At 41.2% G+C, this 16,113-nt stretch overlaps 1 protein-coding gene across 8 annotated transcripts in view; it reads right to left on the bottom strand.

Annotated features, from left to right (window-relative positions):
• kug (FAT atypical cadherin kugelei) overlaps nt 1-16,113 on the bottom strand; it is a 488,225-nt gene that overhangs the window by 91,898 nt on the left and 380,214 nt on the right. For all 8 annotated transcript variants that reach the window (XM_087353699.1, XM_087353698.1, XM_087353702.1 and 5 more), the window contains 2 exons: nt 8,174-8,280; nt 5,042-5,249 (listed from right to left, as the gene is read on the bottom strand). In XM_087353699.1, the coding sequence (XP_087209825.1) occupies nt 5,042-5,249; nt 8,174-8,280 (315 nt within the window). Of the gene's footprint in view, nt 1-5,041; nt 5,250-8,173; nt 8,281-16,113 lie in introns of those variants that run through there.

Genomic DNA, 16,113 nt, shown 5'->3' with positions numbered 1-16,113 from the left:
GCGGAAGTTAATCTTCTTCATTTTGAGTTTGTGGGAGAGTGTCAGTAATGCAGGCCTCGCCCTGTAGTGACTCAAAATTTTAGACTTGGGCCTAAATCCCACAAACCTGTCCGATCCGCGAATTAAAAATATTTAGCCATCGGCGGTCTTTCCAAACAGGCCATTTAAAACAAACTGTAGCACACGGATCTGAGATATAATTCTATAAACTCGAAGTACGTGAACACAGCTGGATGAACTCAGTCCACGGTTGAACTCCTATCAGTCAGTTCACACAAGTCGACTCACAGGAGATCGATACTGACCACACCTACATGTGGCCTGCGAGCGGGCAACTTCGTGACAACGCATGACTGCGTGTGTTACGTTTCCGTCACTGTCTCCGAGATAAGTTGGCAATGCTGTGACAGAAACTCCCGGATGAAGATGGGATTGGTGATGACGTCGTCCTAGACGTCAACGGTTTTGTGATCACGAGTGAAACAGGGTCGGGACTTCCGCTTCGGCGGTCTGGACAGGGAATGCCACTACTGGGCCTCATGCTGCGTGCATATAATTCACCTCAGTTTCCTTTATCGTCCCTAGAGTCCTAGCAGTCGGCAACCAACAAAAGCTGAATTTAATTAAATCGTACGATACATCTTTTTTCGTTCTTAGCTTTGTCGGAGATTTCTCTTTTAAATAATACCTCTCTTTCACTTGAATATGACATAAATTCGTTTTTCTTTCCTTCCTTATTTCCATTGAAACTAAAGCCGCGTACTATGTTCTGTTCAAGATGTTTACGGAGCGGAAGTAAACACAGACGAGGAACACGAACACGAAGTGACACGCGTCGTTCACGATCACACGACGACGCTGCTATCAAACCCTTGTGAATTAAATGGGATTAATCTCGCGGTTGTTCGGTGGGAGGCGAAATACATGCAGTGCAAAGATACTTTCCCGGCTCTCGACCAATAGGAAGCCAAAATGACATCGCTCTCTGGCCAGGTGTTTGTTGACGTCTGCTCCATACACATCCTGAACAGACCATAGCAATCCCTTTTTTCCCCACTTCGCCAACAGGCACAACTAGACTGGACTCAATGGGTAACAACGGACATCCCGACGCGGTAGTTCGTTTCTTTGTCATAACTTGGAAGACGGGTCGCATACATTCTGCCTCTTTATTGCCCTCAGCGGTCCACTGAGGCCTCGCTCTTGCGACTACTTATCAGTGAGACTCTGTACCACGCAATGCTTTCCAGTACAACGAACGCGCATTGTTACACGTTCAGTATGAAATTCACTTCAGATCGATCCGTCTTTTAGTTCGTGGATGTAAAAGAGGTCTGCTGTATCAGCACGAATTACTTTTTTGCATCGAACCTGTACGCAGGAGAGGGCGAAATAAACTGCATATTGGAACCAACCTTCAACAAAGTGGTTTGCAGTTTTAATTTTAGGACATATCCGTCATCTGTTTTTTTTGTTCTCTCTATAAAACACAATTACACTTCTTGTGCTAAATTCTTATTTTGTCAATAAGAATGTTCTTCTTCCCCTTTTTTACCTGATGATGGTAGCAGAATCCAGATTCTTAAACGTTGTAATAAAAAATATTTAGACAAAACAAATCTGGACCCGGAACTTTCCGGATACGAAAGTGCGAACCACTCTACATCGTTTCTGATTCAAGTTCAATTCAATGCCTAGATTATTATCTGAACAACGACTATAGCTCTTTCAATATGTTTCAGTTTGTCATCGTTTTCATTTAGTTCTGTTATTTAGGCTTTGTTAGTATGGTACAATGTGGCTTGATTACTCTGTCGTTCGGTCTACGATGTATGTAGATTCTTTACGTCGGACGACAGGAAACAAGATAACAAAAGTGGTGAGAATCGAACCTAGGCCTTCAGTCCCGCCTACCATCACATTTTAGACTAATCTCTAAGGAATCTGTAAACGAGTCCAAAAAGACTGTATATTCGGCAGTTGAAAGTCTGACACGATACTTTTAAATTGCACAATTTCGTGCTCCAAATGTAATAAACACTTCCTTTCGTGGCTTCTTGCGGCCCATTACAAAGGTATAATTAAGTTAGAGGCGTATACGAACCGAGGAATTAAATCAGTAAGCCATATCGGCAGAACGGTGAATTCATTAGTTTCTCTTCAAATAACAGAGCTACTTAAAATTTCACACTCAGTTTTGCTGTAAATGCAAACACAACGAAATAAAGCGGCAAGGAGGCGTGAAGGGAAATTACACAGCCAGCGTAATCTTATACCTGCTCACTTAGATTCCAGCCTTAATCAGCATGCAGATTTATAGAGCTATAGGATTTATTCACAGCAAGGGACGGGGATAAGGAAATTGTTATCCACGGCAGGAGTGTCCAAAATGCGCCCAAGTGAAATAACAGTTTTGCGCCCATTACATCAAGAGTGAATTTATGTAAGCACGACGTGATACTAAAACTAACCATTAAGGGAAAGAAAGCGAGAAAGCAGTGGTCTGGATTGAACTGGCCCAGCATATGCAACAGTTGCGAGCTTTTATGAACGTGATAATAAACCTTTGGATTTAATTAAGTTAGAAATTTCGTGACCACCATCAGCTTTTCAAGAAATACCCAACACCATGTACAATGTTATTAATTAGTACCATTATAAAACACCATATGTGTATTTGTAGCAACAATTCTGTAGACTTGTAAAGGGAGGTTCAAAATTCGAATCTCGGCCAAGTTACTGGTAATACTTATTGAGATTTTCATGGTTACCCATGGTTTGCTGTCAATATTGTGCGTCTCATTTTCCATGTCTACCCGCAAAAGTAACGGAGAGAAGAAGCTGGAAAACTTGTTCTTCAAAGACAGCAAAAAAATTATTCCCTATGTTTAATTTTATGAGGTAAAGAATCAAAAGTGATGTAAGATTTGAGGTTTTCACATCGGTGAGTATGAAGATTTCCGTCTTCTGGGTTGTTGCGCTGTGTAGTCTGGTCGATGTTAACCAACGTTTCAGAGATCATACTGCCTCCGTCATCAGGGCGATGAGTATGAAGATTTCTGTATTCTGGGTTGTTGCGCTGTGTAGTCTGGTCGATGTTAACCAACGTTTCAGAGGTCGTACTGCCTCCGTCATCAGGACGATGAGTATGAAGATTTCTGTTGTCTGGGTTGTTGCGCTGTGTAGTCTGGTCGATGTTAACCAACGTTTCAGAGGTCATACTACCTTCATCATCAGGGCAATGAGTATGAAGATTTCTGTATTCTGGGTTGTTGAGCTGTGCAGTCTGGTCGATGTTAACCAACGTTTCAGAGGTCGTACTGCCTCCGTCATCAGGGCGATGAGTATGAAGATTTCTGTTGTCTGGGTTGTTGCGCTGTGTAGTCTGGTCGATGCTAACCAACGTTTCAGAGGTCATACTGCCTCTGTCATCAGGGCGATGAGTATGAAGATTTCTGTATTCTGGGTTGTTGCGCTGTGTAGTCTGGTCGATGCTAACCAACGTTTCAGAGGTCATACTGCCTTCATCATCAGGGCAATGAGTATGAAGATTTCTGTATTCTGGGTTGTTGCGCTGTGCAGTCTGGTCGATGCTAACCAACGTTTCAGAGGTCATACTGCCTCTGTCATCAGGGCGATGAGTATGAAGATTTCTGTATTCTGGGTTGTTGCGCTGTGTAGTCTGGTCGATGCTAACCAACGTTTCAGAGGTCATACTGCCTCTGTAATCAGGGCGATGAGTATGAAGATTTCTGTCTTCTGGGTTGTTGCGCCGTGTAGTCTGGTAGATGTCAATCAACGTTTCAGAGGTCATACTGCCTCCGTCATCAGGGCGATGAGTATGAAGATTTCTGTCGTCTGGGTTGTTGCGCTGTGTAGTCTGGTCGATGTTTACCAACGTTTCAGAGGTCATACTGCCTCGGTCATCAGGGGACGTAGCTGTAGATATATTCTGTGCATGTACCCTCGTAGGGTATATGACGCAAGCACGAGGTAGTAAAATGTGGACACCCCGGCTTTAGTTTAGGTTCATCTCGTTATATGCGATACGGAGTGGTAAATGTCAGCGAGGGAGGGTTTTAAAGTAATGTCGCCACCCCAGTTCGTACACAACGAAGGCCGCTACGCTAATCCCACCTACAGCAAATCCTGTGTGAAAGAAACCTAAACCCTCCCAGACCTAAAGGGCTGAACAGGTTTTAAGACTGGTATTAGTGTTGGCTTATCTTAATGTGAAACAATCATCATGATCAATACCAGATTCTACGAGTATAAGAGCATGAAGCTGTAACATCGAGACAAAAAATTTTGATTTTTCGCCTACAAACAGCAGTATCCTTAAAATAAGACTGTTTAAAAACGATTAAGTATGGCGCATAAGCACGTAACATACCAAGTGCCTCGTATCACAAGGAACTGTTCTACTTCTTGATATAAACTACGAATATTAACAAAAAAAACACAGAACGGCAGGGCTCACAAAGGCGGAGATGATACGGTGATTATGAATACTATTAATTCAATTGCATTACAGCTGGGGTTCAATGATGACAGCAGGATTAGCCACTCGTAACTGTACCACATCAGAGAGTAGGAGAAAGACCTGGAAATACGGCATGAAATACGGAAATAAGAAATGTAACAAAATTTTGATCGGAAAAACTCAAGAGAGCGCCTAAGAGATCCAGGAGTGGAAGGGATAATGCTATTAAAACAGATACATAAGGAATAAAATATGATAGCAAGCTTTAGGTGCCAAGAACGCAAAGAATGTTATCGCCACGCCCTGCCCACTACTAACACCTATTGCCGTAGTAGTGTAAGCCTAGGCCTACGATATTTGTACGTATAATTTGAATGTTTTCTTCACCTAATATTTATCACACATGGACAGAAACAATACGCAGCTCCGCCATTTAATCCCTCTTTGACGACGTCTCGAAACTCGTAAAAACAGCAGATAAAATTACAGTTCCAAATACTTTTATTCCCTTGAACAGGCCCATCAGAGGCAGAATACGCATTTCCGTTGTCTTCTTACCTGTATCGGGATTGATTGAGAAGAAGCCGCCAGGATTTCCAGCAGTGATGCGAAATGTCAGGCTCTGAGTAGGGTCCATATCATGGTCCTCTGCCTTCAGTTCCACAACTACCTTTCCGGCAGGAGAATTCTCCGGAACTGTCGGATAGTAAACAGGATCGACCGTGAGGGGGATGTTGTCATTCTCATTCTCCACAGCGATGAAAACCTGGAACAAATCAAGAGACAATTTATGACAATGAAGATAAAATGAGAAATTTTGTCATATAGGTACAGTGATGCACGTTTGAAAGATATAATCATCTCTTGCACTATTAACACCAATGCATCCAACTATGAAGGCGTATGGAGGACTGGAGGCAGAGCTTTGTGCCTCCATAACTGAAGTATTAAATAAGAGGTGACCGGTCATATTCATGTTCTGGACGCTCTGCTCCAGGGGAAACATAGCCAGCAGCCTCTGGAGAGCTGTGTCTGGACACGGTGCCTGCACCTGCCGAGAATCTAACCCTGGTCTTCGAGTCCGTCGGTTTACTGACTGAACTATCCACGAGATCTGGCAAATCTCATTTGATCTCCCTTGTAATATGTTTTCAACTAATCTGTCAACGTAAAATCGTTACTTTGAGCACCCGAATGCAAAAAAAACAAGCTCGTGACAGGACAAAAAAACTGTTGTTCTGCGTGAGCGACACAGATGATCCTCCAGAACAGAACGAGAAAAATGCGTAGAAAAAGTAGAGCCCTTGGATGGCACGTGTTACTGCGATGTTTCCGGTTCCTTGCAAAACTGAATCACATGCTGTTATGAATACAGCCCCACTCACTTTTTTGAGCAAAATAGAACTACTCCATACTATATTTCTCCATTTCAGTAGCAGTGGACAACACAGGTAAACGTAAGATTTGTGTGGTTTTTCACGTGATCAGTATATATAATTTTGTCACATATCCTGAAGACACAGGCAGTATGTCCCCCATACATCGCAAATGTTTTTATTACCACATGACGTCTTCAGAACACAAAACAGAACAAAACCGAAACTGAATTAAACGTTTGTACAAAAAAAAGTCAGAAAAACAGTAGATTGTACATAAATTTTTGATATCAAAAGTTATAAATAAATTAAACAAACATATACTTCTCTTTTGTTTACCGACAATCCGTACATTTAGTGCTTAAAATACAGCGTGGTTCATATGTCGCTTTACCGACAAAAGTTTACAAACGTTATCTTCCCTTAGCAACACTTATTGTAAACAGTATTTGATATTAAAAATTGGCTTTCATTATCTATTGTATTTATTTACTTTTGATTTTATATATAAAGTGACAACATAATATTTCGTTAGCGTTGTGGGCACAGTCCTGGTAACGCCAATTACGAGCCACTCCTAACAAATACCAGAAATTAATGCATTTACAGATAATTCATGTGAACAGACCAGCTACTTTAAGGTGAAGTCGGATAATTTATTCAGTCATATAATTAAAATAAATTTCGGCTTCGGAATAATTTTCATTTCTATTCCTCCCAGACCACGACTTCTTCTTTCCATAACTTTGCAATGCATGATTCATTATTAACCGATCAAACGATTCAATTATCTCAGCTACTGACGTCATTAAATAAACCATGAACACACTGAGGTCTTCTCGGACGATAATCCGTGTGAGAACGCTATAATCGAACGTTTCAGAGACTGTCTCTGCTTCTATCATCAGGCAGAGACAAGTCTCCGAAGCAATGGATCGTTCTGCACACTCGGCAGAGCAGTTATGCCCCTGACGCTGTGCTTTACTCTGCACGGTGAATTATTCCGTCAGCAACAGGGAAAGGGTTAGAACACCAACTGCCTGACACCGACACAGACAGCAGAGCAACAGAGAAGGGCTCATGGGAAAAATGTAGTGGCCACGTGGGTATCAAAAGACGTTTCTGAAGTACCTACTTTCCACACGAACAGGTCTAATGCATGTCGTGAAGTGTTCCTTAAGATGGTTTGTCCTTCCCTCGGGATATGGAGTCAACAGAACGAAACAGAAACTGAAGGCGGGAGACACGTCGTCGTAGACTATGCGAACTTGTACTTTTCAAAAAATAGACATGAGGAAGCATGCGGAGCCTTGCGAGACAACAAAGAACTCACACAAACAAAAAAGCATCCCCCACCCATATAGACAACCACACAAGACAGATCTACGATCATTTATATGTGCTTCTATTAACGCAGGTACGACATAAAATACACGTGTCTTCCAAATGAATTATCTGTGATATTTTCAAACCTCATTTGCCTAATTTGACTATTATAGGTGCAGACCTTTGATTACAGAGCTGAAGGGATTTATGATGTGACAGCACAGAGATCTTTTCTTTATAGAAATTTATATTTGAAACAAAGACTATGGTTGTTATAACATACTTTTTTTTTTTTTTTTTTTAGAAAATCCACTACGTTTATGGGCTCGAGATTCGGTCCGAAGGTGCGTCGGTAAATAACACGATAGAGACGTATACACAGAGAGTAAAATTCTGGTACTTTCGATATCTTTTAAGATTTTGCTTCTGAAAATCGCGAAAGTTGTGCCAGGATTGACTGGTAGCCAATGACCATTTCGTGGCCGGAGTGCGTTGTGAATGTCACGGTAATTACGTCATCACTAAGGATGCGCGAGTGCACGGCTAACTGGGCATTAAATCGACCAAGATCTTCACGTAAAGAGTCCGTTATTGCTGCATAATTTCAGCCAAAAATTATTAGGGTCGACAAAATTTTAGTGAAAGACGCCAAAATCAAATGTTATAAAAACCGTTCAGCGGTTGTCCATTTATTACATTTTGACACGCAGGCACGGAGAAGGTAATGGGCGTATTTCTTACAACTTTTAGTTGCGAAGACGCCTAAAAAAACGCTACCCATGTGGCCCACCCCATATGCTGTCATTTTGGTGACGGACCTGTCACGCCTCATGGAGGTAGAGTTATACAGACACCGCACTGCTGTTTCTCTGTAAAAAGGCGCGTGGCGCATCAAATTAAGAAGCGAACTGAGACGCAGCTATCCGAAAGGAGTCTGCATGTGACGAAAGTGTTAATGCATGATTTATGATGACTGCCAATCACTCACCTCAAGTCTAGCGTGAAGGGGGACTACGCCATGGTCCTGTGCAAACACCGTCAGCCAGTAGTGGCTCTTAGACTCCAAGTCCAGGGCAGCCAAGGTCCGGATGTTGCCTGCAACAAAGAACAGAGCACGTTAAATCTGGTTTCAAGAAATACCAATTGTGAATGAGATATTTGTCGTCTCAATTATGCTCGGAAATCAAAATGAAGTTTCTCACAGCAGCAAATGTTAAAGTGCGTTAACTTCAGAACATAGTTTAATTGTTATTACATAAAAGTCTTAACTATTAGCATGTTTATCACTTCACTAATCTGGATTGTCGCCTAATCCAGATCACAGTTCCCCCCAAACACGCGGATAAGCCAGGTTTACTGCAATATGAAATGAAAAACCAACTGATCAGTGACATAATGGAATAGAAATCAAATCACTCCAATTTTATTTCCTAGTTACGAACTTCTCCCTGCGAGGCCCCAACTTCGTTCCGAACTCTTACGTCCTCCGGCAAAACCGATGACGATGCGAAGTGAAGTCAGCGAATGGAGGACAGAAAGGAAATGGGACGAAAGACAGTAATGGCAAAGAAAGAGAGAGATAAAGTTAGCCGAAGTCTAGCTGTACATACATACCAGAGACGGCTTCGTCATCAATATTGGAGAGGGTGGGATAGTCTCGGCCGAGTCAGTGCGACACAAGATAAAAAAGATAGGGTCTGGGGAGACTGAGAATGTCGACCCCTTTGCTGCCATATTGACAAAGCCATTAGGAAAGCTGAAGGCGGGTGTAAAAGATGGCAAAGTAGTAATACAAAATAGAGACACGTATATAGTTCTACGACACAATGTTCATGAAAACAGTTCAATACATCTTCATCTTTAATCTCTAGACAAACTTGTAAGTCATTAAGTCTTTAGAAAACGATATGGCGGTGTTTAAAACATCGTTAGTACCACTCCAGTGAGTTGCAATAGGGTCCGTAAACATTAAGTAATCCATTGTCCACATATACACATTTTCAATGTCACATCTACAAACCTAAAGACTAAAAGGTACAAAAGTGCAACTTTAGACGTTTTATAACAGTTTGGAACTTAGTTCTCACCCCGAGGGAATAACATAGGTTGCTTCAGAATAAAGTTCTAACAGTAAAATTAATAGCATTATGCAGAAAATTCAATTATAAGGAACTACATGATATGTACTCTTCATCAAATATCATCCTGTCTGATCAAATCAAGGAAGGTGAAGTAGGCAGTATATGTAGCATGCACTTTGAGATACAACAAACGCAAAACAGCGTTCCCAGTCGTAGAAACGCGAAGATAGAGACACCCCTAATAGTTATTACGGCCCAAATCATGAAGATGGCAGCTTTACGACCTCGTCACCTTTACCCATTTGATGGGAGCCTGGGTGGACCACGGTGCCGGTCTGGACGCGGTATCAATGAGGAAATGACCCTAAGAAAAGGAGCACTTGCGAAACTTTGCGCCGGTCGGAGAACATGTCATTAAAATGTAATGGATCTTAATGAAATACGGAGTGAGATTGTGGTCTGGATTCAAATGGCACTGGGCTGTGACCAGCGGCGAGCTCCTGTGAATATGGCTATAAACCTTTTGTTCCATAACACGGAAATTTGTTGACTGGCTTACCGACTCAATAAGCTTCTCAAGGACTACGTTGTAAAATACTACAAAGGACATGAAACAAAGCAGTAATCATAATGTAAGATTTGAGGTTTCCACAGCGGTGAGTAGGAAGATTTTTGTCTTCTGGGTTGTTGCGATCGCCCTGATGACGGACGCAGTATGACCTCTGAAACGTTGGTAAACATCGACCAGACTACACAGCGCAACAACCCAGAAGACAGAAATCTTCATAGAAATCATAAGCTGCAGACAGAATCCTAGGTGCTTCATAAGGATATAACTTAGACGTGTAAACAAATCAGACAAACAAATCTGAGCGGCCATGGAAGCTAGGTGTAGTCGAGCAGCAATGGAGCCCGAGGACCAATACCGCGTCAACAGGAGCCCGCAACTGGTCAATCTCGAGATCCTCCTGCTTTGAATTTCGTTTTTCACGGCGAGAAGTTGTTACCCCTCGCGCAACCACAAAGTTGGAGGAGCACCCGCTATCGGCTGTCCGCGAATGCTCGGTCAATACACTCGAAATTCTGTCCGAACAGCAACTTGGTGGCGTGCCATGCCTTTTAACCCATCGCCTTTCAACGAGGTAGGACCCAACCGTTAACACCTGAACAAAATGTAACCATTCCCTTATCCGTACCTGTATACTCCAGACAGCTGCTAATGATAAATGTTCATGAGTCGGTACAAACGTTCTTCCACGCAGTGGAACGCGGCATATTGAGACGTAAAATGAAATACAATGTACGTTCCGGGTTGCTTGAAAAGGTAGAAAAAAACAGCTTTTAATAAACAAGGCAAGAGGGAAATTATGGACGAAGAAACTTAAATATCCTTTGCACACAGACATTACGCCTTAGGGTCTAAAATTAAATGAGAACTTAGTTTACAGAGAGAAGGATGACGCACTGAAAATTAGTAACTAGAGATGTTCTACTCATGTACTTTACCTTTTGTTTTCCCCAAGGAACTTTGCGCTGAACGCTAACCTCGATTGAATTACTGCATGGTAAACACGCACGAAAAGCTCATGGGAACTGGCTGGAAAGTGGTAAATAAATGTAACAGCATAGACTTTAGGCGAAATCAAGACACGAAACGAACAAAATGCAAGGAGGCCTTTCTTTGCTGGTGTTACTTCATTTTGGATGACAGAAGTGGACAGAAGCATAGCCTAATTCTGAGGGATTCTGTGCAGACTGCAGAGACGTGTCACCACAAACAGCGACTGAGACCACTTGCTTACTCGTTGCCACTAGAGGAAAAAGGGAAATGACTAAACATAAAGAAAGATTACAAGAAATAAATAAGGAGTAATGAAAGAGCATATAAAGTCCATGGGAAACAAAAAGGAGTTGGAAGAAAAGATAATGAAAGAACGAAGAATAAATGTCAGGATGTACTAAACGGAAAATAAAAAAGGAGGTCGCAAAGACGACTAATCTTTCACAGATAAAATGTACAAAAGAACATTAACAAAGGATACAGATAAAAATGGCGAAGATTCCTTAAACATGCATTAAAAGACGCAGAAAAGGCTAAGAACATTACTTCTGATCAAACGGAAATAACTACGGACATGCACGCAATAGACATCAGACCAAAACAGTAATTACAAATTACGATTAATTATTGTTCGAAAAGGTTGCTGAAATTCAATTTGGGGTGATTTCTTTCATACTGTAATCCCTTAATGTCCCTTTTTATTTCCTCTCTTTTTTCCTTCGCCATTCCTGTTACATTCATTAAAATATGAAACGTCATGCCATTTAACAGAAAGGTTTGTTGCAGTGCTCACAGAAGCCCGCCAACAGAACATATCACAAGCCAGATTGGATCAAGACCACACACTATTAAGATCCACTGTAATGTTATCCCTCCATTTTTGTCTAGTCTCCCAAGTTCTGTCTTCCTTCTTGTTCTCATATTGTAATTCTTCGCGCATTTCATATTCTTCTTATGCGCGCTACATTCCCCACCCATCTTTTTCCTCTCGAATCCTCTCGATCACCCTAATACTAACAACCTGACGAAAGAGTAGTGATGAGATCCACGGCCTACATTTGGGCCAAAATGCTAGCCGTACGCCACTGCCCCCCGGAAAACTGTTCGCCAAACAGAAGCAGATCTAACGAGGCTTTCAGCAAACGACGCAGAATCCGTGTGTTGGAAGAGCAGGAAAAGCTGTAATTGTTCGGGTGATGGATTTCCATGTGGGAGAGAAAGTAAACTGTATTCGGGAACAAGTCCAAACTTTCGCATTAAATAGTGATGAAGCACAGTGATTACACGGGAGACGACGAGTTATTCTGTCTAGTCCATTAGATGCCAGCATCTGAGGTCCTTCCTCTACTTCCTTTCGCTTTGTCATCAACCATTTTTAGAAGTTATCCATTGCCTATTCTTATTTGCGTTTTGGCAGTCGTGTGGAAACATAAGACTACAAACTAAAGAAAAATCCCATTTTCAGTATTGTGAGTCGCCCACCAACTATACTCGGAATCAATATCATTGTTTAACAAAAGTTTATTATTAAACCCCGCGATTCCATTTCACACCATCACCGTGATGGGCAGATGGTTTCTTAACTCATCTTATTTTATTCTCGGTGTCTAAAGACGTTTTCGCCCGTTTTTGCCGGAATACGGAAGTAGACAGAAACTGTGCGGTGTAACCGATTAAGACCCAGGTCTACCACTAGAGGAATTTGGCATTTTCTTAGAGCTCGGCGCCAGTGAGTCACTTCAAGGTGCCCTTTTCTCAGTCTCGTTTCCGCACTCGAGCCATTTTAGTCGTTGGGCAACTATCAGTTTACCCAACTATATATTTACACCTACTTTTATAGGCTATAAAAGCCGTTGTTGTAGAAATTGCATGTAATGACGTGTCAAACCGCCCTGCACGAAATAACCGAGTAGGATGATCTATCTGTAACGCTTAGAGTCGCATTCGGGAGACATCCGCTTCGAATCCCGGCCGGGACAGTGGATACTTAAAATAACTTATTTTGTTTGTTTTTTTCTTAGCAGACCATGGCAGCTTCCTATCCAAAAGGTGTGGTTACCCTTAACTCACGATCGATTTTTGTAATGTTGTTGGACCTTCCGGCTATAATACCAGAAAGCTAAGTTAATTATTAGTTTAATTATTTAATGGAGTTGATGTCAACTCAGCTGCACTAGTTACTCGCGTCCGCCATGAAAACCAAATAAAATCAAAACTTCAAAACTAGCTTTATGAACTAACTAAAAAATTAAGTTATAGAGTTGCATTTTTCCTCGTTAAAAGTAGAATTTAATACTCACACCACAGCTATTCGACTGCCTGGACCTTATTCATTCTAACATGCTACAGCTTAATGAGATGAGGGTTGGTATCGGATAGGATAGGCTCCGTGTCATAAACATATAGGCCTATGTTTGGGGTGTAATTCGAACACGTAACCTCGGAAACCAGATAATCTAGTAATGTGGTAATAAAATCCGCCCATAGGGTCGACCTATAATGGAAAATCTTTTGTCAAAGGAAGTCATTAAAACAACAAACTAACCTCACTGTAGCGGTAACACTATAATAATAATTATAATTATTATAATTAATATTATAAGCAGCTGTCTTCAGCAAGGGACATAATTAACTGATATAACTTCCGTAAGCGAACGTACTTCAAACACAACTCCAACCATGTAAAAAATTTCCTATAGACAAATTTATGACTCGCATAACCAGTAAAAGAAAGGGACAATGGAGAGAAATGAACGGCAGTACGATTGTATACTACAGAAGTTTTGATTGCGTGTGGGTGTAATCAAATGACTGCGCGAGGTATATAGCGTTAAATGGTATGGCGACAGTAAATAATGGAAAGCACGCGGAAGGAATCGATCCTGGTTCATTGTAAGACAGTGCCCCGTACCTTTACTTGCAGGAGCTGCGGACATCCATTAAAACCCTCAAGTCAAAATAACCATCTTCGGCCAAAAATTCGAACCCAGGTGCTCACAAATAGAAAGAAGAAAGTTTCTAACCTTTGTAAAGATACGTTCGGACTCTGTGAGTGACTTCACAAGAAAGAGAGAGACAGGCTACAAGTATTCGTCAGGTCAGAGTCAAGAAAATCAAGAAACTTTTTTTCTTTTTTTTGGTCATTAGCAGAGAAAAGTTTCCGTCCGCAAAGTCGCCTTCGAGACAGACCTCCTTACAAGTCTGGACAGTTTGCTGTTAATAACGTAACATTTTATGTGCAACTGAATCGAGAAAATCATTCATTCATGGATCAAAGGCAACTGTCTAGCTTTCAATTAAAACTTCTACATCATTCCGTAGCGAGGGGAAAAAAAGAGAGATATTTAATTAAACACTGCACCAAAGACTACCGATATCGAATTCAACAAACTTCTGCACAACAAAATGTCCGATGTGTTACTGAAATTAAACGTAGCAGCATACTTGACTTTCAGAACAAGCCGTATGGATTTTCTATTCAATTAATTAGTCGAGTAACAAACATAATTTTTTTTGTGATATTTATAGTTTTGTGCTGAAATTAGGGCACTCCGAATGCCACCATTAAGATCGAGCATGTTCTGTATTTCAATTGTAAATTAATGTACCCGGTTCGAATATCGGCAAGGTCACCACGTATTCCACTCGAGGTTCCCTAACTTTTACTCATTCTACGCGAATCCCGAGACAGTACCATGAAACATGGCGATACCGCACACTTAAATAGTGCTAAAATTTTCACTGTTTATTAACAACTTTATAAGTCACACAATGCTAAAATACAAACCAGTAACAGAGCAGTTAACACAGCAATCAAGGAATCTGAAATTAGGCTTGTACCCTTTTCTGACAGAATATTTTATAAGACGGTGAAAAATGTGGGACGTTTACGAAGCAGGTACTTAGGTCGGCAGGTCAGTTTAAGTCAATTCAACTACATTAACGAAACGAAGTGCAAAGTAAATCACTAAACATACACCGTTGTAACCTCAGTACCGAAATCCACACAAGATGCGACTGATTTAGCTGCATCACTCGGTCGCTACGGTTTCGTTTGTAATAACACGTTGCTCCACGCAAAGATGTGGTTTCCATTAGGTTAGGAGAGGCTGTATAATGCGTATTATCCTAGGCCAATTCCCCTACAATATGGTATTACAGTATAATCTAGGATCTAATAAATACGTAACCGAAATATAATTGTTCGCTGTATACATTAGCATAGTCTTAGCAGATCCATTCCAGACTCTCAAAGGAAACTGTGCAGTCTCAATAATATAATGAAACATTCATATATCCCTGAATCTGAAATACGTATAAACCCGAAACAAAATGTACAACATACTAGTACACCCAGGAGAGAACAGGGCCTACGGAATCTTACCAAAGTTTTGTTGAATTCCAAGCAAAATCTGTTGCAATGCATTAAAACACACCTCGCATGAACACTACACACTGACCATGCAAATAAATCGCGTGTGAAGTCGACAAGGAATCGTATGGGAATCAAAGACATTGAAAACAACATAGGCCTAAGTGATCCGTAGAAGCTTAGCAAGAAACCGGTCAAGGTTTCAAGCACTTTCAACCACGACTGTCTTCATGAGCCGTGAACATGGTGTCACAGCGTGATCACGACCAAGATGAACTTCTGTGCTTCTAGGCTGGGTTTTTATAATTCAACAGGGATGGATTTTTGACGGTCGATGGTCGTGAAACGTGGACACGGAAAAGTGCTTTCTACTCGCTTTAGTTTGGCTTTATCAAAGGCGGTTTGTTGAGACAACGAAATTAAAATGTCATGTCCTCCCTTACCTCTGCATCTGTCGATGTCTGTCAGTCAAAGAAACTCTGAAATGACAATGCATCATTCAGGTTTAAGCTCTTTATAAAGATACTCCCGTGAGATTTCGCCAGTGAATCGAACTTCTCACCAAACGTTTCTCTTCCTATATCTACTGCTTTCTTCAAAGTAGGAGACCACGAAACACCCTTCACGCACGCCTTTCGTTTCTAGATTTCTCTGTCGATTTGAAATGCGTGAAATCTTAACCCGTGTACAAAGGCTCATCAAGTTATATTCTATAAAATAAGCATTTCGCTGTTAAATTGCTCTCATATTAGTTCGATTCGATCCATTTGAATCTCTAGACTCGTGGATCACAGAGTCGCACACAAATCAGACCACGGGACAAAGAAGAGTTCGGTAACCCAAAGAGTACACAGACCCCAGTTTCGCTTCAATATTCTTGAGCTGGTATCTTTAAATCATTTCAGTTTAAGCTT

This window comes from Zootermopsis nevadensis, unplaced genomic scaffold, assembly GCF_977971745.1.
Source record: "Zootermopsis nevadensis isolate Lab colony 2312 unplaced genomic scaffold, Znev_1.0 Znev_ptg000022l, whole genome shotgun sequence".
Taxonomy (NCBI): Eukaryota; Metazoa; Arthropoda; class Insecta; order Blattodea; family Termopsidae; genus Zootermopsis; species Zootermopsis nevadensis.
The sequence above is the reverse complement of the archived record's forward strand: the minus strand, read 5'-3'. Positions and strand labels throughout refer to the sequence as shown.